The 24,833-nt window shown below is 35.7% G+C and overlaps 1 protein-coding gene across 2 annotated transcripts in view; it reads right to left on the bottom strand.

The window, feature by feature from the left end:
• Positions 1-20,103, bottom strand: part of LOC115441442 (Krueppel-like factor luna) — a 147,389-nt gene extending 127,286 nt beyond the window's left edge. For both annotated transcript variants that reach the window (XM_030166235.1, XM_030166236.1), the window contains exon 1: positions 19,939-20,103. In XM_030166235.1, the coding sequence (XP_030022095.1) occupies positions 19,939-20,040 (102 nt within the window). In that variant the 5' untranslated portion in view covers positions 20,041-20,103. The remainder of the gene's footprint in view (positions 1-19,938) is intronic.
• Positions 20,104-24,833: the final 4,730 nt, after the last annotated feature.

Raw genomic sequence — 24,833 nt, 5'->3', positions numbered from 1 at the left:
AAATGCCGTGATCTGTGTAAATAAATATAATATGTAAACGGCGTTTTTAGGTAATAAATAATCAGAAATATATTAATATGTATTAAATTGACTTTATTTTAAAGTTAATTTTATGCCATTTATGAAGATTTTAAGCCCGTGGTCGCCGCGGCTTGCGTTGATTTGGTGACATAAATACAATCCTGTTTTAACACACTCTTTAATAATTCTTTATTTATGTTTTCGAAATGAATTTTATCGTTTTTCTGTACGTAAAATTATTTACACTGCAGAAACGATTCTATCGATCTAGTAGGGTACAAAACAAATCTATTTTCTGGATGTAATGTTGAAGCTACAATAGATGTTGTGGCTTGTACACTAAATTCAAAAATTCTGTTTATTGATATATTTTATCAAAATTGTCTAACGTGTCATACAGCGGAGTGGTAATATTGGATCTCCAGATTACGTCATGTATGCGCTAGCAGCGATGACCACATTCGCAAGATCATACTAAAACATAAATGCCTTAATATTGTCTTTCAAATAAATCCATTTTAAGGACACTTCGATATTTTTCTATAAGTTATTTCAATTTAAATTTCATCCCCTGTAAAAATTTTAATCCCGTTTTGATTCCGCCTTAATTTTTATTAACTGTTATATTATTATTTATCATATATTTTCAGTATCCGCTAAAAGTATTGAAAATTAAATTAAATTGAATTGTTAAATTTAAAAAGTATATTATTTCCTGAAACTAAGTCCATCCAATAGTTTTAGAAATGACAGTCAAACCGCTCAGCAATCATGTCCATGATATCGTTGCTACTATTTCTCAGGCGCTGCAATTTGTATATATTATTATACTGGTACGTAATGATAAATAATTTTGAATTAAATAACATAACTTATATCTACTTCTTTTTAATACGAACCTACAAAACACGTAATTTATAAAGACAAATTTAGTTTTCAAAGTAAATGAAACGTACCTAATAAGTTTAGAATTATAAGATAATAGTTTCAAAGTAGAGTCGTTATCTTTGTTATAAGTTTTAATTAATTAACAATTAGTGATTCAAAAATTCTAGACTCAATAAATACCGGTTTCGCCGCTATATTAGTACAACATACCCCGGGGCCGGGTGTAAGCGCCGAAGAGGGCCACCACGGATTTTGGTCGGCATGGTGTAGGGTGTACACTGCGTTAGGTCCTCAGTTCAATGCTCGACCGAATGATAATACACACCCAAGTGACATTGGGCCGTAAGACCGGCAAAACTGACACAAATTGCAGACTCCAAGCTGACGTGGAGCAGTTATATCACAGTGCCCGACCCGGGATTCAACCCGAGACCTCAGAGTTCTTATAATATAAATACCGCATGCCCCAAGCATGTGGGGAATAACTGCGTTACTAAAGCCGTTTGTCCACCGCAACCATGCCACATGTATAAAAAAATATGCGAGCTAAGCTAAACTAACTTAGTTTAGTTGGCGGTGGACGATCGGTTTTATTCCCATAGGGGGATATAAAAGGCGCTATAAGGCGCAATGGCTTTCCGCCCCGTCTTGATAGCCGAGCTGGTTCGATTCCTCGATATTAAAATAAAGTATGATAATCGGATTACAACGGGTTGCGTCCAGTCTATCCCCCCGGGTTGATATATTGAGGTTGGTACTATGCATTGAGGGATTAAAATTCGCTCATCGTGAAGAGTGCAGACAGTGGACCTGTGTGTTATGTCCAATCTCAATATTTTATACTGTAATAGATGTAATTTTTTACAGAATATGAAAGGTGTTGTTAACAGAACTTATATGACTTTTTTATATATGAGTTGCTCAGAATTTATGCCCGAAAACGCGATGGGTTCGTTGTTTCTTGGAACTAAACTCCGCAATTCATGGGAGTCCGTGGCGCCCTTCTATCTACCCTCATATGGGTATAGAATGAAGCTTAAATAGTCTTGATGATAATTAAACTCTTGTATATTTTTGCTGTGAATTTTATAAATGTGTGGTATAAAATAAAGCGGGATAGTATCTATCTGTATTCTGTATTTATATCCCTCTGAGCAGTTATTCAACCACAACAATATTTTCCGTTTCATTTTACAAAATACCTTTACGAACGTTGAACCTCTTTTCAACGGCTTTACAACTCTAAAAATTCTTTCAAATGTACACCTTCAAAACGTGGAAAATGTTTTGAAAAATGTATCTCTAAAATCTATAAAAGACTTAAAAGTGCTTTGCAGTGACGTTTGAGCGAAAGCTTTGCGTAGTAGTGTGAAGCTCCCTCCCCGGAGCTTTTAGTAATATTATCAATCGGATTTTACGTTGCTGAGTGTCGCAATAAACGTCATGACCTAGTTTTTCTCAGCGTTTCGTTCTATTTTATTTATGCAAAGGAAAAGTGACGGTGTTGGTCGCATCAACAGTTTGAATCTAATAAATCTAGACCATTATCGGCTTTAAGTAAACGAGTCTCAATTTTTTACTAGCGCGGGCTAACAAGCAGTGAGCTCTTCATAAGTGATTAGGCTGATTTCGCTTGCGGGCGGATATTGTGGATTGACAATTACGAGTTATAAGAACATAGTTACTTCGCAAAGGTACGAGATGGAAATTTGAGACAGATACGGCTTAATTAAGCTATTGGATAAGTTTTGGTCAAACTTGGGTGCACTGGTTTTATCACTGCCTATCTATAAAATGCCCTCTAAAAATTTAACACTATAGACTATAAAAATTAAAAAGTATAATATATATCAAATAAGTGGCCAGCCAACTAACAAACATTATTAGACTTACTTTAAACTGCTGGACGTCAATTGAAATTAGGTAAATGTAATTTCAAGTTGTCACGCAGTCCTCTGCCAATGCCGCTTCTTAGTATTTACTGAGTCAATGGATGATGTAATTATGAATCAGTCGATCAAGTGGCATCAATGACTTGACTCGGCGCTTGGCTTACTTTCGAAGGTCCTTCACGCCAGATAAAAATTAATCCAACCAAAGTAATATGTACCTACACGCGTTTTACCCACCAATGGGTAAGCAGAGGCAACTTGTGCACCAACTTTTTATATTCTGTCCTATATTGCAATAGTGGAGGAGCCTGTCGCTATATCGGGCATTCCAGACACCGAACTGATACGGGAAAGAAAAATTAAATAAAATTGTCCGACCCGGCATTAGCCGCAATACAACTACGCCGAAGCAATAAATTTAAACTTGGAACGTGAAAAAATAAAAAAAATCTTTGAAATGTTATTGTTGCATTTTATACTATAGAGAGTTGATTGAAAATGAGTTCTAGGCAAGCGCTAAGTAACAAATAATGTTGAACTATGAATAACGTAGACTTGTTTAGAAGACGGATGATTTAACTTCGTTTCGTAACGGGCATGAGTTTTGATATTAACGCCAAAACATTGGCGTATATTCTATAGACACGAACGTCCATATAAACTATTTATTCAAAATCTGAACTGAAATGGCAACCAAAACGTCACTGTTATAACCTATTTATGCACTTGAACAACAAATAATTTTAATTATTTGACTAATATTTTTTCTTCAAATCCAGGTTTACACTTAGATTCGAGTTCTTATATCACGAGCGCCACTCCGTACACATCCACAAGCTGTTAATATTGACCATACTAAAATCAGTTTGAATGGATTGCAGTTCAAATTAGTTGAACACAGTGAATGTTCGGGACGCCAAATCTAGTACGTAGTACATATATATCGATGCCCCAAAATGTCGCCAAAATGGGTTGCACAAAAAAGTTTGATTTAATACTAATTTATGCCTTTTTTTCTACTTTCGCATATATTAATTATAATTTTCCCCTTTCTGAGCTCTCCAAGAATTTGTATCCCTAAAATAATCCATAATTAATTTAAGTAATACAATGTATAACTTCGAACCTAAGGTTTTCTACTAAACAAATATATATTTTGCGAAGAATACAATATTGATTTTCATTGGTAAAATCGCTGATGACTTAATAGGCCATTGAGCCCCAAAATATGAACTAAAACTGTCTGTTAGGCTATTCTTATGCCATTTATATTTCAACTGGACAGTGCGCTGTATATACAACGTAGTTTTCTTTTTTCCTACCCTTAACACTCTCCTACACAGAGTCGATACAACACACTTTTCCAAATCGTAGAAATCATTGGACCTAGTTTTCACTACCGGTATTTTGATGTCAATCTTACCTTCGGAGGTTACTCCCGCACAAAAATGGACAAATCAGAAGTACTTTTCGACCAAAATGTTTTTAAACACTATCTACATGCGCTCGCAAATTTCACATACAAAACACACGTCGACCAGTTTACGTAACAAAAACACCGATAACTAATCTAAACGTACAACAATGTAAATAATAAATTTTATCTCAGCGACAACAGTATACATACGATAATTTGCTTGCCGTCAAAATGAGTTTGAAAGTAAAATTATAAACATGCCTTTACCCCTACAGACGCTAGGGGTGTACCCTTTCGCATAACATTATCCGTCCCATGATGTAATGTGGCTAGTGTATAGCCAATCCGGGCAAATATTCCAGACTCTAGAATGATACTGAGCAGAAAAACCCAATTAACTCTACTTCACCCCGCCAGGCAATCGAAAGTATAACTACACATTATATTTATAAATATTTGAAGACAAGAATATAGGCAAATGATGAGGGATAGTTGCACTTACAGGGGTGGTGCTTCCTTTATGGACTGTTTGTGGTTTTGGATTTATAAGCGATTAAAGACTATTTTGTATTTGGCATGCGGAAATACGATTGGCACAGTTTTTTTTTTTTGTTGCTGGTGGCAGGATACATTTTATATCCGCCCGGATAACGACCACCGTACTCAAGGTGTTGAAACTCACTATGATGGCCCACGTAAGTGTGTTACTTTTCGGTATCAGCCTGTGTATAACCGGTTCGAACAGGCCGGCATAATTATGTCGACTGCCAAGGGGTAAACATCTCTCGTCAGTCGACATTCTATTGGATCCCACGTCACTTACAACAAATTGCAGTGGGGTCATTTTGCTGTGCATGTATAAAAAAATCCATAAATTACCGCTACCACATTAAGCGGCGATAGCCTAGTTGGGTGTGGAACGGACTGCCGAGACGAATGTCCGCAGGTTCAAATCCTAAGGGCACACACCTCTGACTTTTCTAAAAATCATGTGTGTATTCTTTGTTAATTTATCGTTCGCTTTAATGGTGAAGGAAAACATCGTGAGGAAACCTGCACATCTGAGAAGTTCTCTATAGGAATTTCGAAGGTGTGTGAAGTCTACCAATCCGCACTAGGCCAGCGTGGTGGACTAAGGCCTAATCCCTCTTAGTAGTAGAGGAGGCCCGTGCTCAGCAGTGGGCGAGTATACAATACAGGGCTGATATTATTATATTATTAAATATAACGCTACCACATTAAACAGCCTTAATTAACTGGCATAGGAATGATCTGTCACCAGTCGACACCCTATCTGGTCTTCACTTTGGTTACCATTAGGTTCAGAAGGGTTACTTTGCCGTGTCAGTTATAAAAAAAACGAGTAGGTACTGGAAATTACCCTATACTTAGTACTTGCAGTTTAAATAATTATTCATTAGCTAAAATGACATTTTTTTTTATTATTATTTAAGTGTCCTATATGCAATGAATAAACAATTTTATGTTTTACTAAAATTAATATTCATATTTAAATTTATATATAATAATCTAACATATATGATGAGACCATCATGCCCTTCTGTCCAAACGATTTTTTTTAATAAAATATATAAATCTGATATCAAAGCAACGAACTATTAAAACATTTAAGAGATTTACACTAGAATTTATCCGAACAAAATGCCCACAAAAATGTCGCATCGAAAGCGCATCCACATTCCTCTATTCACAAACAAATTTCCGAGTGTAAAGCTCCACTCACTCCTGGCATTTTAGCGGCATTTGTATAGCGTTATTCCTGGAATCCAACAGAGACACGAGCACAAGGTTAACACTTGGTTTATTTTGCGGTGCGTTCTTTATATAACCGGTGACTGTTCATTTACAAAAGTTCTTATGGTTTCCTTTGTATTTATGGCTCGGCTTTCGAGTTCAAGGGATCAAAACATTCATGACAGAAAGTTTGTGTTTGGTTTATTGCGTCATGGATTCTACACTTTATAAACGGAAGGGTTTAGGAATTCTGGAATAAATCGCATTAATTTTTTAATGGATTGGACATTGACACAAGCCGTAATTTTTATAATGAATACATGCTATCAGTTTGGGTAGACTTCGGGCAAACCCGCAGGTAAAACCTAGTCGTCCAATAAATGTTTATTAGGCAGGTCGCTATCGCAAGGTCGACACGGGGTCGAGGTCGAGGCGAAAGACGAAAGTCCGCCGCAGACAAGTCTCGCCTGTCATTGCGCGCTGAGACGCCGCCGCGCCCAGCCACAACCTCTTTACTATTAATGCAGTCAATTTTAGGCCTAATGAATGCTGGTTTCACGGTAAGGTCGGCTGTAAGATCTGGTGGCAATAAATCATTTTTCACCGCGAAACAAAGGGTCACTAAGGTTTATATTTTATAAATCATAATAAATAATTAAGAGGTAAAATTACTGCTATACCGCGCAAAATAGCGCTACGCTTAGATGCGACATCGTCAAGTCAGTAGAATAAATGACTTCCTAAAAGTGTTACGGCATACTCGTAGTCCGACCGAGTCAGCTCGGAAAATAGTGAGCAAACAAAAATGATACCTGCATGTCAAGCTTAGAGATTGTCTCGATCAATTACAGTTGATATTAATTACTGGACTTTAGTCTGCTCCCAGCATCACAGTGATTAGCACAAAGTTTTGTTTATAACTCTCAAATTCCCAACAAAATTAAATTACAGACCTAAAGGTTGAGAATAAAAAATGTTTGGAGTCATCCCACGCCTTAACCATTCCGCATATAGAGCATTTATTAAATTTCCAGCAAAACTAATGTCAACGTACTAAATAAATAGTCCACGCCTTTGACCTTTCACCCACACAACGCTCGTCCAAATAGTACATTCCGCTTTCAATGTTGCGTATTTCGATGAAAGTGAAAATAATTCGTGGAATTGTTCGACCCCGTGACAACATAGGAAAGTTAGTCAACAGGTTTGTAGAAATATAAAATGAGGTATTTAGACGTATTTTCCACAGAGGTGGAGTGATACAAAATATTGTGAAGAAACCTGCATTTTTGAGAAGTTTTTTTATAAAAATTTTGAGGGTATGTCGTATACGAACGTCATGGACTAAGACCTAATCTCTCTGAGTAGTAGAGGATATCCGTGCTCAGCAGTGATATAGGGCTGATATTATTATTATTTTTACAGGGGACGAACATGTGTATTACAAGCTCTTTTACTCTACTTTTTAACTTGAAAAATATACAGTGGATTTTTTTTATGTGTGATAGAGTAAATTTGATTTAAGCAATTTAATTGGGTAGTAGGTTGGTAATTTTTATTCGAAATTAGTACTTTCTGTTATTAACAAAGTATTTACCGGTGCTAGTTACGCTGTATTGCACTATCAGAGACGACTTGGGTTCCTATTACTAAACAAACTTTCCTAAAACAGTTTCAGAGAACGGACAAAAAGCGTACACCAACCAGAGTACCACTACGTCAACTTGTAAAGTGATATGAATGGAGCCTAGCATTCTAAGCATTGGAATCCCGGACATAACGATAATGAAAACACTCACATTTATTTGGATATTAGACGCTTTGTGCATTCAAATTAACGGATTTTATCGCGGTTTTAATATTTTACTTCTTTCCCGACGTTTCGAAGACTTTGCACGGTCACTTGGCGGACTAAGTTGTTGTTCATCCGCAAATTCAAAGTTACAATATCTACCTACATTGTATATTTAGACATTTTTTTTAATTTTAGCTATTATTGGTCCGATCTACGCAGGAATATTAAAACTGCGATAAAGTCCTTAAATAGTTTAATTTTAATGTCTAACATTCGCGTAAACTTAAGAAATCATTACGTTTTGTGCAGTTAAAACTTATCATTATATATACACCATGTTATTACCATTCACCATATTTAATATAGTGATCCTACTGCACCTGATGGCAACTGGGGTCAAGATAGAGCGACTTAAGATTTTTACTTGCCAGTCGGAATAATTATGCCGGTCTGTTTAAAAGTATTTGACATTACATTGTATACGTGCTATGTGGTCCATCATCGAGTTCCTTATCTGTATTGCTTATCAGAACTGATAAGGAGGCGATTTATGATCAGCTGTTCATACTATACGTTATTGTGTAATCATGAATCATTGCATTGAAGGACTTAGATAATTAGAATTGAGGAATGCGAATGGATAAGTTTGTTTTCTGTGTGACCTTGGTTATGGTATTTGTTTAATTTACCTCCATTGGTTTAGTGAGGTGGGCTACAAAATTAAAAATACTTCGTTCGATTCCCAGTTGATAATATTTTTTCTATATAAATTGTGTTTGTATTCTTTGTGAATTTATCGTTCGCTTTAACGGTGAAGGAAAACATCGTGAGGAAACCTGCACATCTGAGAAGTTCTCTATAGGAATTTCGAAGGTGTATGAAGTCTACCAATTCGCACTAGGCCAGCGTGGTGGACTAAGGCCTAATCCCTCTCAGTAGTAGAGGAGGCCTGTGCTCAGCAGTGGGCAAGTATATGATACAGGGCTGATATTATTATTAAGGTAGAACAAAGTTTCATCATTTTCTAGATCACGCCCGTTCCTGTTTAAAAGCAAAAAAACTACATTGTCATAAAACATTATGCAAAAATAATAAAAGCCATCCGTATTCCTCGTTTCACCAAAATACAAAAATATATCGAGATACCGGAAAAATCCGTCTCGTATATCCGGCTACACCGGTATTGGCGTTCCAAATACAGGAATGATAGAGTTAACTAAATTTAAATCCACAGTAGAGTTATCCCGTTAAATAGTTAATTTGTGAAATTACGGTTACATTTTTATTGGTTATACGGTTGAATATTAAACGTTTGATCAATATAATTAAGGCTTAACAGTTACTAGAAATTGATAATGAAATTATTGTATCTTTAAAGTTACCAAGGTGTCCTTATGAAAGAGTTCGAGTTTTGCTATTTCTAAATATCTTCTCAAAAATAGACCTTAATATTTTAATCATAAAATTCAGTCTTTAAACGTCTGTATTAAACAGAGATATTAAATTTCGAGGATCGATAACTGTTATTAAAGTAAAGAATTTTATTTTTATTTAACAAAAAGTAGCTAAAACTAGCTAAAACATTAACATAATTTGTCATAATAAGAAATAATACTTTGTGAATTTATCGTTCGCTTTAACGGTGAAGGAAAACATCGTGAGGAAACCTGCACATCTAAGAAGTTCTCTATAAGAATTTCGAAGGTGAGTGAAGTCTACCAATCCGCACTAGGCCAGCGTGGTGGACTAAGGCCTAATCCCTCTCAGTAGTAGAGGAGGCCTGTGCTCAGCAGTGGGCAAGTATATAATACAGAGCTGATATTATTAAGAAATAATACGTACAAAAATGAACGGCATTATTATAATTAAAGGCGATTTAAGCCATCTAAATGGAAAGCCAATTGGCAATGTTGTCAACAACATGAAGTCTCCTTCGATCGTGATGACATTTGTTTCGCGGTAAACTCAGGTGGTAGTTTGAAGCGAAACGAGCTGCCTTAAAATTCGCAAAACTACTCGCAATTGTGATAAAACGGATATTGTGTAAATGTGGTGCATTCCGAGATTAGTCTATGTATATCCGGTTCGAACAGGCCGGCATAATTGTGTTGACTAACGAGGGGTAATCATCTCTCGTCAATCGACATTATATTGGACGCCACTGTACTTACCATCAGGTGCAGTAGGATCAATTTGCCGTATAAAAAATATATATTAATTACGTGATCAGCATTTTCAACTGTTGTTAAAATAGACTTTGTTCCTTCAATTCAGCAAGGAAATATAAATCGTATGACCTTTGAAATACAGAATACTAGTAAACTTTGAAAAGACGAAAATAGCATAAAATGAGAGCATTAAAACTGAATGACCAAAATAGATGGCTTATCTTTAACGATAAGTTTATCAGCTATTTATTTGAAAATACTAATGTTTATCCATGATATTAAAATAGTAACACAAGTTCGAAGTGTTTTTACGACGAAAAGTGAGTCGTGTCAGCAAAACAAGAAATATCTCATCACAACATACTGTGCAGTAGCACTCGATATCACTACATAGTATAAAACAAAGTCGCTTTCTCAGTCCCTACCTTTGTATGCTTAAATCTTTAAAACTACGCAACGGATTTTGATGCGGTTTTTTTAATAGATAGAGTGATTCAAGAGGAAGGTTTATATGTATAATAATAACATCCATTAAATAGTCAGCATTGCACTCGTGCGAAGCCGGGGCGGGTCGCTAGTCTTATAATATAACATAGTTTCTCGGACTTATATGGTGTATATAAAGATGCATAACTAAAAATACAATGGCAAAGTATTAGAAATTACTACCCGCAAATTGTCATCCCATAAATTTTAAAAGTTTTGTGCTTGAGTTTTGTTACTATTGAATAGATTTGTGTGAATTTTGGCACATAGACCAAGTTATTGCTAGAATTAGTATCAATATAATGGTATGAAGCCCCATCTGTTATAAGTCATATGAAAAAAGTAATTGAATATGAATGTACATACCTACCTACATTTTTTAAATAAAAACGTCAGTCTATAAATAATGAGTATTAAAAGCTATAATTCGTCCTAGGTAGGCACTTGGACACAAGTAGAGCTACGAACAAAATCTGGTTAAACTTAAAAAATACTGACTACGACTTAAACGAAGAATAAATCGCAACTCAGACCCAATACAAATATTTGCAGATCGCGTTTGTCAATCGAACGAGAATGAATCATTTGCAACACAGACTGCTAAACAAATATGTAATCATAAATTACGTAGCTATATTGAAGTCTATTTGCGTGTAGTAATCATTTTAACGACTCCAAAGTTATATTTTATGCTATAAAATCAAAGTATTATATCTATTTTTGTAAAATCGTTTGACGATGGAATTCAATGGTAAAACTAACACTGTTTGGTTTTTATATAATAATATTTAGTCTTACGTAGCGCGTCACACTTTTCACACAATACGTTTACGGTCAACGATTATATTACGTGCATAATCTTACTAATATTATAAATATATAATTTTGTGGAAATATTTGGATGTTTGTATGTGTGTTAGAAGATAACGCAGAAAAAAAAACGGATTTGGATGAGATAGTATAAGTGCAGACCATGTCCCAAATTAACCCATAGGCTACTTTCTCCCAATAATTAGTTCCCATATGAGATAATATTCTTTAATAATAATTTTTAACCAGATGGCGCTGGCGTCGTATATTATTTAAGCAACTTTTGCAGAAAAAATGCTTTAGCGCGAGCGGTTGCTCGTACAAACATAAGATATTATGTGCCTGGACTTTAGTGCGAAAAAAATATTTACATTTAACCTAACCGAGGTTCCAGCAGCCAAAATAGTCACCTACTTCTAGGTGTACCTTAACAACAATATTTCTAATCAGTCGTTAACTAAATGGTCATTGTATTTATATTTGAAATGACTCATAAAGTTACAAAGCGGATAAATTACTGAAAAACGAGAACAAGCTGTGACGTTCAGGTAAAACAAACATAATAATATCTGGGCCGCTATAAACAACAACTAGTAATAATGATATTACTTTAATTATTCTTTTTAAGCAGCTATGTATATTATTTTTAAAACGTAAAATTAAGTTATTCTAATAATTAATACGTGCAGATTTTATGCAACATAAAAATGCTAATATATATTTCGTAGAAATATATTTTAGTGTTAAGCTAAAAATAAAATTATATAAAAATATCTTAGTTCATTTAAATAGCGTTATATTATTCGAATGATTCACATCCTGTCGGTTATCATCTAGTGCGGTGCCTGGCCGATGATTTATCGATAATCGTAAATATTGCAATCGGTAATCGTTATATTTTCTCTCGTGGTACTGTTATAAGTAAAGGGCATTAATCCTTGCGTGGAACAGTTATAAAGCATAAATCTAAATGCTAAGTACCAGAATTTTTTTTTTTACAAAAGACTGTTAAGTTCTACATGACTCTTTGTTAGTTAAGACGTTTTTTAGAGTCGTGATACTTAGCATTTTTTAAGAAAACTTCATGACATGCCAAAAGCATAATAATATCAGCCCTGTGTTATGTACTGTCTCATTGCCGGGCACGGGTCTCCTTTACTACTGAGAGGGATTAGGCCTGTGTTCACCACGCTAGACTAGTGCAGATTGGCAGACTTCACATACCCTCGAAATTGCTATAGAAGACTCCTCAGGTATGCAGGTTTCCTCACAATGTTTCTTTTTCAGCGTTATGAACAAGTGGTGGGTTAATCATGACACTGTTGCAGTGTGCTATATTTTGTGTTATAAAATTTGCAATTTTATGACCTTGTTAATGAAGTTCAATATTACTTTAGTAGAAACAACTTCCAGTTTCAATAGAAGCAGTAGCCAACCCTAAATCCTCAAGGCTCCTAAATCTATAACTGAAACGGCCTCAATTCCAGCAGAATGCATGTATGCACATAAAGTATTCTTTTCTTTCCCGGGGCTGTGTGGTGTCGTGACGAAGTAGCATAAATATGCAACAGACAGCATGAGCCAAACTGTTTATCGTAAATGTAATACAGCTCGGCGACCTGGCTTTCCTTGTTAATGAATGTATTAAAAAATACAAGAAAATAACATTTAAAACAATTTGATAGAAATTTAAAAGGGATGTTTTAAAATGTGTATTTAAATATGTTTGATGAAACACATAACTAGTGCATGAACTTGCCGAATGGATGGTTATACGGAAACATCGATTTTGGCACACAAAGAGACCAGCTGAATTAACACAGGCTGTTAGTCCGGAAGAATGCATTGAATATTTGTTTTGGAACGGACTATCTCTCTGATAGACTAGTCAGTATGTTTATAATCATTTATTTATTTATCATAATCAAATATCATTTTGAATAATTATGTATAGATTATGAAAATACGTTGTCCGTGAGATGAAATTTTCGTACTAATGATTTGATAAACCATCATAATCTTTTTTCTAATCAAACCCAAAAATTTATCAATTGGAATAGTTTTGTTGTAACTTATTATAACTTGATATTTTACTTATTTTCATTGGTTTACTATCAGGAGTGATTTGGAATCGGTAGAAATCATTAATCGGCTTTATGTTATTATAATATTGAATGCATCATGTCACTGGCTCATTATTACAAAGTCATTGAAATGAAACTATTTTTTGGATTATATCGGCAGTTTTTTATTATAATAAATAGTTTTATTTCAATGTCTAACATTCGCGTAAACATAAGAAAACATTACAAGGGTAAATTATATTTTTTGAACAAATTGAATTATGTATTACATGATTCTATGTTTTTTTTTCATTAAAAATGTTCAATAATGCCTGATGTTTATTTACTACCTTTTTATTATTTACCAACATAAAAATATTGAAATAAAACTAGTATTCGAATTTTATCGCGGATTTTATATTTTAATTTCTTTCGAAGTGTCGACTTTACATCCTACATGGTCACGGGGCGAAATGAGGTGTTGGTGTTTCGCAAATCAAATTTACTATAATATATTCCTACATATTACCATGGTTCGGTCTACGCAGAATGAGCTCACAGTGTCTTGAAGTCTGGCAGCCGGTCTTTTGGGTTTCCATTTAATTAAATGTATCAGAATATCCCAGACTTCTGCAAGCTCGCAATCATCTTCTGTATCGAAATTTGGATGTTTAAAATTTTAATAACCTCGCGGATAGGTATGAATCAGTTTCTTTTGCAAGTACTTCTACCTTATGTGAGCTAAGATAATGATTTGAGCCTTCTCCCGGATGTTTATTAACTGCAAACTTCGTAGAGCGTCGGTGTTTCACATCAGTTATATGTTCTTTACGCGGGTCCCTATATTTATTTTTATTTAACCGATAAAAAAGAGGCCATAGTCGCAATCTATCTTGTACACTCCCGGTTCCTATAGAAGAATTTATGGTGGTAAAAACAAGAAAATTTTAAATCTCATATTTCAAATTAACATAGAACCTTGTAATAGTGAGCCAGTTATTCACCAGCAACGTGTCAACGTTGCCAGACATGTTGCACGTCAAATTTAAGTGATGCAGCCATTCGGACTCGCAGCATCAAAGTACAAGATGAAAATGGGATGAAATAAAATTGAATCGAAATCATTCACTTGATTTTTATTCCGTTATGAGGCAGTGAATAAGTAGTGGGTAGCCGTGGATTTGGAGCCGTGACGTTGGAGTCGCGATTGCATGTAGAATTTCTTTACGTATTATGATCTGTTGAGTTGTAATTTTATAATGATACGAATGGCATAGCTTTTTAATCATTATTTGGGCGCCACACAGCCACTTCGAAGTAGAAAACTCTACTATGACTCCTAAATTTCTAGAGTTGTGTCTACACGTTGCATTGGACTATTTTACTAACATTATTAGCATTGGCGGTTTATATTTACGCATTTACTAAATCACAGAAATATTTAATTCAAATAAAACACTATGAAACTAGATAAATTCTAATAGTACAACTTGTCATGAAGAACCATTTACTCTAACCATAAGAGGTCTAATTTAACTTTTGTAAGTGTCAATGACCCCTAATATAAACATTTCACCCCAAATTTCCCTCTGGAAGAAGAACAGCGTTACGGTCTGGCATAAAACATAACTATTATGCGGGGCTAAAAATAACGTGTTTACATCACGCGTTTCCTGCTCTGTCTTATCGACGTTCGATAATATTAATCGACATTGTTCAACACTACAGTTGTGCCAGTGAATCATCGATATTTCTCATTCTCATTTTAAATATTAAAAGAGTTTTATTTGAATTTAAAAATACCATTTATTGAATGCCTTTTAATGTCGAATGTAGAGCTTATGAATTTAGCTGTGATCTCTTGAATTACTGATCCCAGATTTTATTACCAAAATGCTACATTAATGCTTTTTGATTCAAAGATATATTTATGGTGACGCAGTCACGTTTAAATGTAGTTTTAGAGATAAATAATTCGCTCTACTAACAGAAATCCTCTGTTCGAAAATAGCAACAGTATAGGTATATCCCAGCGCTCTGAATTATACATTATATTACACTGGAATTATAACTGAAGGATTAGATTTAGAGTGTCATATCCGCCGTCTAAAACATAACGGTGAGTTATTAGTTCCTATTACTGATAACAATAAGGGTTATAATTGCTGAGATGACTAACTAAATGACATTACTAATTTTGATTTTCCATGTACGGTTCGAGTATAATAATAATAATAATATCAGCCCTGTATTATATACTTGCCCACTGCTGAGCACGGGCCTCCTCTACTACTGAGAGGGATTAGGCCTTAGTCCACCACGCTGGCCTAGTGCGGATTGGTAGACTTCACACACCTTCGAAATTCCTATAGAGAACTTCTAGGATGTGCAGGTTTCCTCACGATGTTTTCCTTCACCGTTAAAGCGAACGATAAATTCACAAAGAATACACACATGATTTTTTAGAAAAGTCAGAGGTGTGTGCCCTTGGGATTTGAACCTGCGGACATTCGTCTTGGCAGACCGTTCCACACCCAATTAGGCTATCGCCGCTTAAGTTCGGTTCGAGTAACTAACTGTAAAGTGTTACTTATAAGAAGATAAGTATGTGGTTTCACTTAACGACATATCAAAATGACCCTGTAAATATACTTAAAAACAAAGTGATTTATGTCAAAACAGTTGAAACTAAAACTTGCAATGACAATGTTACTTGCGTTAAATAATATGTAAAGATCTTTATCTGAGGTATTCATGGTCCAACCGAAATAATGTCGACCATAAAGACAAGGGATCGCCACTAAAGCATTGACAGGAGGCGCTTTTTAGTTGACATTTAGACTACACGAAACTGATACAAAACCTTCCCAGGGTGAAGAGAGATACTAAGTCATTGACCATTTAGACTTTCCAGAAAAACATCAAATAAAATAACTAACCAAGTATCCGAAAGCAATGATCCAGTTAAAGGACGATTTAAGGAAAATATCTTTAGTATTCTACTGCAAACTGTAAGTTTTTTGCTTGCTTAAAGAACAACTTGCCTGTTAATCAAAGAGTTAGTCACTAAGAACTAACATTTTTATTTATTTGTTTAGTGTTCTAAACTTAACTCTCAAATTATTTAATGTTAAAACGGATAACTGAACACTGAGTAACAGTGTAATTCTTCATAGAGATACAAGTTGAATCAAAACACATTATATAATAATAATATCAGCCCTGTATTATATACTATCCCACCGCTGGGCATGAGCCTCCTCTACTACTGAGAGGACTTAGGCCTTAGTCTATCCACCACGCTAGTGCGGGTTGGTAGACTTCACATACCCTCAAAATTCCTATAGAGAACTTCTCAGATTACAGGTTTCTTCGCAACGTTTTCCTTCACAGTTAAAGTAAGCTATAATTTTTAAGAAATATACACATTACTTTAGAAAAGTCAGAGGTGTGGGCCCATGGTCTTTGAACCAGCGGACATTCGTTACGGCAGCCATTCCACTCCTAACTAGGCTATCACCGTCTATATACCTATATATAACATATCACGTTGTATAAATAGGTATTGTCCATTATCAAATATGCAAAAGCCTTTCAATTCTGAAAGCTTTCCTGTTCGCTGGTTAAGATAACTTTTTTTTCGCATTATCCTGCGGTTTTAACGTGAGTCAAACTACTTTAAACCCATCGTATGGAAACTCCAAAAATATTTTATGCATCATCGAGTAATAAGTTTGAAGTTCTTTTTTGTAACGAGGTGAGATTTAATTGCGATGGGTTTGAGTAAAATTGAATCTGTTATAAATTCTGGTAGAGCAACGCTGTAGGAAGCCGTGGGTATAACAGGGCCAAAGAATATATTAAGACTGGTTTTAGATTTTTCTAAGCTCCTTATATGTGTTTATAAATGGAGTGGAAAATTCGTTTAACATACGCGATATACACCTAGGTAAATTAACTATCTCTAATCCAATATCTAAATAGTTTAACGATTATGAAGTCAAATACCCTTTAATAAGTTCAATCTAAATTTTCAAAGGTATTTTCGATAAATTTCCACCAGTAAGAGTTTAAGATTATTAATTAATGTCTAGATCGTTGACCCAGACACACGCTCGTATTATTGTTTAAATAATTATACAAAAAGTGGAGAAATCTATCGAATGAAACGCAATCATTAGTGTCTATAAACCTGTTGTCTCTACTTCGATTTACGTTTTATTATTAAGTTGGCAAAGCCTCCCAGTTTTCGAATCTATGATGTGGTGCAAAGAAAATTTCGATAGTAGAGTTCGTAGGTTAAGTTAGTAGTTTGAAGTGGTAATGGGCTGGTCATATATGTCGCCGAACAGATAACCGCTGGAGTAATCACGTTCTGGACTGGAGCCGCGTCTTGGCAAACGTAGTACGTGACGCCGTACGTAGTCTGGCCAGATACTGTGACTGGATGCATAAGACAGGACCAGCTCTGTGGCATACTTTGGGAGAGGCCTATGTCCAGCAGTGGACCGCGACGGGTTGATAATGATGACGTGAGTTCGTGACACCGCATAAAGCTGACCTGAATCATCATCATCATCAGCCGCCGGATGTCTATTGCTGAACATGGGCCTCCCCTAAAGTCAGAGGTGTTCGCCTTTGGGATATAAATCTGGGGACATATGTCTCGGCAGTCCGTTCCACACTCTATAGGCTATCGCCGCTCTAAATAAATTAAATCCAAGATATATAATGACGAAAGGTCAAATAGCGCAAATACAATTCCAAGTAAAACTCTACATAGATAAAATTTTATAAAATCAAATCTGCCTTATTTTATAAATCAATATAAATGATGATAATTTTATATTTTATAAACATTTTAAGCATTATTATACATAAATTGTTATAAAATCCAATAGAGAGCGTCGAGGAAGTCCGCTAACAATATAGTCACTGTAATGCTGTACAGTAGATTTCGACGAATGCACTCCGACATGTTTCATTGTATAAAATTATTTTTTATGCTCAACTAATTTAGATTTGTTTTAAAATAGTGCTTTAGATTAACTGATGCAGTGTATGTCGTCTCGTTGAAGTCGCGGGTTCGATGCCGACTGAAAATACGTTAAGCATCGAAGTAAAGTGTCACCAGCTAAAATTAATTCTTTATTTCATTATGGCTTATAATGAACGTAAGACCGTAAGTTGACCGAGAAAAAAAAAGTTGAAAATAAGAGCCAACTAAGAATCGAATGCGCTACCATCCAGGTGTAGAGCACTCATAGTAGCTGCCCACTAAAAAAATCCTAGTTCCGACAAAATTATAACCGGACACGATTGTAAAATTTTACAGCGTTTAAATCTTTTCAAGGGGCTTTCTAGGTAAGGTTTGGTCAAACGGCAATATTTGTGTGAAAATTTTCGTTAGGGTCGACAAAATTAGACATAGCGATTCCTTCTGCTTATAGTATGAAGGCCGGCAAAATTTTGACGATTACCGCATCTGATTTTTTTTTATCACAATATTATCTATACAACAAAAGTAAGTGCTACGTGATACTGCACTAGTCCTCAGACGAATGCAAAATTACACTGGCTCTGAGAAATTACATAAAACTCATATGTATATGTTAATTACGTCTACATTCGTTGTAACAAGTGCTATACATTGCATGCATTCACACTTGCTGAATATAATCTAAAAGTTGGTTTAATCATATTGTATTAATTGGCCGTTTTAAATCAACGCGATATTCATAAATAAGTTGCTTTCGGTTAATGGTTGTTAAATCAAGTACGTAACATTAAAAATCATAAATTTCGGAGTAAAGGTCACCTAAATGTGTAAACAAACATATTCCAACTAATAACAAAACAAAAAAAGAAACAAAATCATCCATAAAACACATAAAATAAAAATAGGCACAAAAATAAAATCAAAATAAACAATTAATTAAACAATAACAATTTCAACAGAATATGTCGCTAAAAACAAACAAATTCAAAACATATCGCGCCGGATGATCGCGCGCCGGCACCGCAACGCCGTCATTATGACGAAGCGACTCGGGTGCATCGAGTACATCGCGCGCTGCACGCGCACCGCGCCGTGATCCCGTGCAATTAAGTCGGTAATGAAAATTGAAATATGCATTTGAACGCGCCGCTCACCGGCTACTAGGATCGAGTCCGCGTCGGTCGTGGTAGCCGGCGCATTCCTCGGTCGAATCGTGCACCGCGCGCTGCACTTCCAAACAAAGTTTTGACACGGATATAAAGTTTTAAAAACAAACTGTCGTTAACGTCCCCTACTATTTGAATGTAAATAGTGATTGTTATACACTTTACAACATTAACGGCATGAGTTGCCGCAGCGTAGTTCAAACATCGGCCGTATATATTTTTGGACGTGGCGTAACCGTCCGAAAGCGTACGTAAACTGACCGTTGATGATTAAACCAGAGCTTAGCTTTTCAAAAAACCAAGTGTGCAACGGCAAAAGGAATAAAATCGACCGACACAGCACGCAAGCGCACGGCCACCCTACACTGTCATTCGAAAATTGTTGGAAGTGTTAAGGCGCTCAGCGAGTTCGCAAGGGCGCGATGCCGCGAGTTGCGAGTCGTGGCCGCACCACTGCGGGACGCACAGCATGGGTCACCTGTTGCCAGTAGTCCTCCAGAGACACCTTCCACTCGAAGTAGCCGGTGTCCGTCACATCCTGCAGCTCGCGGAAAAGATTGCCGCTGGGCAGGACATCCATCGTGCTTACATGTGATGTTGAACGAAATATTTTAACACAACGCGCGTGGCTCCGTCACGGCGCTCCGCGTGCGACTACTGATGCCGCCCCGCGCGCTCCCACTCCGCGCGATATGCGCCCCCCGCCTCAGTCTCGCCCCTCTGTCGCAATCACTCCGCGCAGACCAACGATGAACAGAGATACCTTATACGGCTTTCTCTTTTGTCCTCTGTAGCGTAGGGCTTGTGGTTACGAGAAACGTGGATTATAGTAACGTACAGTGAAATCCTGACGAGCGTGCTCCCGCGCGAAAGAATGGGGAGGTTGAAGGACGCGGCGCTCTCGGTCGAATCGATATACACGGTGCATGTAGCGGTGATCCTGGCTCCTGGACAACGATAGAGGCTTGTTTGGTGGCTGCGGTGACGGGTGAATACACCGCTGGATTAAATATTGTGCAGTTCTTGTGTGTTTTGCTAATGAAGTGCCCTTTTGATCTCTCACTATGATCCAGGAGCTCTCTAATTACTGTATTTTTCAATCTCCTGACTTTAATGTTTTTAATTTATCTGAAAGATAATGATTTCTTATGTTTACGCGAATGTTAGACATTGAAAATAAAAGTATTTAACAGATTTTTTTTCGCGGTTTTTATATTATGTATTAAAAACCGCGAAAAAAAATCCGTTAAATACTTTTATTTTCAATTATCTGAGAGACATTGAGAATTATTTTAAGAGATCTCAAACCCAGGTTGTTATAATTATGAAAATTATAACAAGCAAACTTTGAACGGGTCATCTGAGGACCCTATTCCCGCTCAGCTCATTTAAAGTCTAGAGCTACACAAACCTTCAAAAGTGCAGCCTCTAACAGGACAAACTGCATCGGAATACGTTCAGTAGTTCCCGAGACTGTCGCAGAGGAAGGCGTAGACAGAACGGCGCCGGGAACTTCACAGATAGCGAGGCGTAACATATTCATAAGTCAACGTACTACGACCTACGAAATATTTACCTTTGAATCTTCGGCGCGTTCTTTAATTAATGCTATGATTTCAAATGTTGAATCAGTCGATAAAATTACATATATTGTTACGACAAAATATCGTATTTAGTTAAGAAATTGCTACGATTTAAAGTGTTTTTAGTAATTCGATAAAGTTATATGTCATGTGACGTCAAAAGACAGGTAAGAAATGTTACTTTGCTCATGGCTCTATGATTAGAAGTCAGAGAAAATCAACACAATGTTAAAGAATGCGCTAATCTACATATTATTGTGAGACGATAAAATATATCTAACGATACTTAGATTCTTTGTCCATAACACACACCTTTGTAAAAATTAACCCTCGTTTGATGAAATATACTTTTGTGAAATATTCACCTTTTTATCGCGGTCCGAAACTGAAAATTTTCCGCATGAGTTTCAAAAGTATGTAAAATCGAACCGACACCAGACCAGGGTTGTCACCCTCAGATTGTTATCTGAGGCCTAAACCTTTTTAATGGAGGGGATCTGTACTCAGCAGTAGTACAATATGACAGGTAGAAAGATAGAAGCTATATATTATGGAAAAGACGGAGTGCATAAGGTTCTAGCTAATAGCGTTCCATGACCATTAGTAATACGACACATTTATAACCAGGCGTGGTAAAAACCCGAATCACTAAACAGAAGGTAACAATAGGTTATTAAATTTCTGTATCAAATACAGAGCCCCATAAGTCCCCTAGAAATCTTCTTCATAGATTTCCTCACTAATATTCCGCGAATGTAGACGCAACATATGAACATTGAGGCACTCAAGCTATTCGATACCACAAACATTGTGCGAAGATTCAAAAGAACTAAGCCTTTCGAACTAGTGTAGTAAAGTGTAGTGCATAATTACAACGAACAAATAATAGTGTCAGTGCTAAGTATTATATAACACACGATCAAAGGGTTTTTTTTTGTTAAAAGACTGTAAGAAAGTGCCAAGAACATTATCCTTTTTTATTATTTTGAATGACGAGACAAGCTTGTTGTTGGTCTAATGATAAGTGATATAACTGCCCATAAACAGTAGAATCACCTTCCAACATTTTGAATTACAAAGTATTGTTTGGTATTCCACTGCGCTCGCCATCCTGAGACAAAAGTCTTATTATGTCCAGTAGTTACGCTGGCTACAATGTCCTTCAAACCAGAACACAACAGTGACTACACACTGCTGCTTGGCGGCAGAAATAGACATTGTGGTGGTACCCAGGTGAACTCTCACACATGAGAGGCTTACCACCAGTAAATAGTATTCTTAGTTGTAGTAAACTTAGAATCTATAAAATTAAGTAAGAATTATATTACTTATTAGTCTTATAAACTAGATTGTAATTTACTGCTAAGAATCTAGTTCTTACAATAAAGGAAAAAAAAACTAATATTCCACAATAATTTGTGTCTATTAATTGAATCTTTCTATTCGCATTGTAAGCCAGGTGATAGGCGTATCAGAAATACCTAAGAGATATGTAGTTTATAGGTATCTTGATAATTAAGATCCTACATCATGGAAGCTTGTACGTCTAAGCTATTGTGATCGAAGATTATCACGCGCTAAAGCGTGAGTAATAGAGTTGTTGAATAGGAAGCATTTGATATAGAACTATAATACAGTTAGTCATACATTATCAGTAAAACGTTTCCCAATAGTTCAAATAATAGTCTCGTAATTGTTATAAACGGTTTTGATGTATGTTTTACTAACTATTCGCAAAATCCCCGTGGGCAATAAAAATTATAATAGACAGAGATAGATAAAAATACATGGAAAAGTAATTCCAGGTAGTGAAAATAAAATTGCAGCTGCATATAAAAACGGACTCACACTCGCGACGATTGGTACTAGCTCAGATCAGAAGCAGGATGCGGGTTTGATGCACCCGTTCTATTGCCATTCGCCAAATTGATTCCCACCGTCCTTCATCGGGTAAACATTCTTAATAGAGCTCTTTTTTATAAACGACTAGCGGCCCGCTCTGGCTTCGCACGGGTATAACATAACAAAATAACAGTATTTTTCCACTATTTAATGGATGTTATTATACATATAAACCTTCATCTTGAATCACTCTATCTATTAAAAAAAACCGCATCAAAATCCGTTGCGTAGTTTTAAAGATTTAAGCATACAAAGGGACATAGGGACAGAGAAAGCGATTTTGTTTTATACTATGTAGTGAAGTGAAGTAACTCCTACAGTCGATAAAGAGTTTTTTACTTATGGTTAGATAAAAAATATTTGAACTAAGACCAATATTTTTATACGGTTTCGGCTAAGTAACCCTACTGCACCAGATGGTAATCGAAATAGGACCCTCGCCAGTCGACACAATTATGCCGGCCTGTAAAACCAAAGAGATTGTCGTAGAGATTGGTAGAGACAGTGGAAACCTCGAAGAGAGTGCTCTACTTGTATAGTTGAACCAGCATTTTACCCCGAACAGTGCGGGAAATACGAACCCCGTGTTACATTATGCACGCCGAGTTCCGGCACAGAGTAGAGAACGCTATTTCTCTGTGAATTTACATTGCTGATACGATACTACGTTTCTACTTCCGTTCTTGTAAACTTTACTTTGACAGGGTGATGGAAAACTTCGTAAGAAAAACTTTAGTTCTTTTTTTTTCTCATTTTGAAAAGCTAATGATTTCTTATATTTACGCGAATGTTAAAAATGAAAATCAAACTATTTTTCGAATTTTATCGCGGTATTTATATTTTATTTTTCTCTAGAAGTTTCTCCCTATCTCAGTCCCCCCCGTGATCACGAAGGCTGCAAAATCTTCGAAACGTAGAAAATTAAAGTATAAAAACCGCGAGCAAATTCAAAAAAAACTACTTTTTGTAGTTTAATTTTAGAAAAGTTTACTCTCCCCAGGTTAAGCGTATTAAAACCTCATGAAAAAGTAAACACCTGAGAATTCTAAGAGTTACTGAACTTTCAAAAAAAGTTTCCCATAAAGTCACAACATTGTTCGAGTCAAGTTACCGTGCCCTGCATGGTCCATGATAATGCACTTTCCTTAATTTGTAAAACCTATATTTTAACAATCGTGGAGTGCAAAAAATTGAATTGAAACAACTAATGATTATCTATTTTAGAAGACTGATGAGCACCTATCACAAATCTGATAAAATCCATTACATTTTCCTATTCTTATCTACTTGATACCTAAAAAAAGAAAGCCTTATATATTCTCTAAGTTAGAAAGGTGAAAAAACATCTCCTTAAAAAACAAATACTACGCTCCAGTTATCACATTTTTATGCTACGGAGAACTGCCCACGCTAGACCCAGATATGAGTCCGTGAAGTCTAAATAACGTTGAACAATAAGAGATATAGTCCCTTGAGAAATCACATAATGCCGGCCTTGGATTGGTTGATATATCCCTATATTATACTTATATGATCGTTATATAGTAAGTATGATAATAATAAATATAATTTCAAACAACTTGGACAAATATTGCATACATGTGGCATTAAGATACATGTAGATTGTCCATCGATTTGAACTAACTACCCTAGAATTGTATCAATCAATCGGCGAATAATTGATGAATATAACGAATGTTTAATTTATTGGTTATCATAATACATACTAATAATAGAGTATTTTTTTATATTTAACTAGCTTTTGGCGGCTTCGCCCGCGTGAAGGAGTTTTCCGGGATAAAAGTCCCACTATATATTTTCCCGGGATAGTAGCCTATAACCTTCCCAGGGTCTTATACTATCTCCATACCAAATTTTGCTTTCTTAT

The sequence above is a fragment of the Manduca sexta genome, chromosome 27 (genome assembly GCF_014839805.1).
Source record: "Manduca sexta isolate Smith_Timp_Sample1 chromosome 27, JHU_Msex_v1.0, whole genome shotgun sequence".
Lineage (NCBI taxonomy): Eukaryota > Metazoa > Arthropoda > Insecta > Lepidoptera > Sphingidae > Manduca > Manduca sexta.
This window is presented reverse-complemented; position numbering and strand designations above follow the sequence as displayed.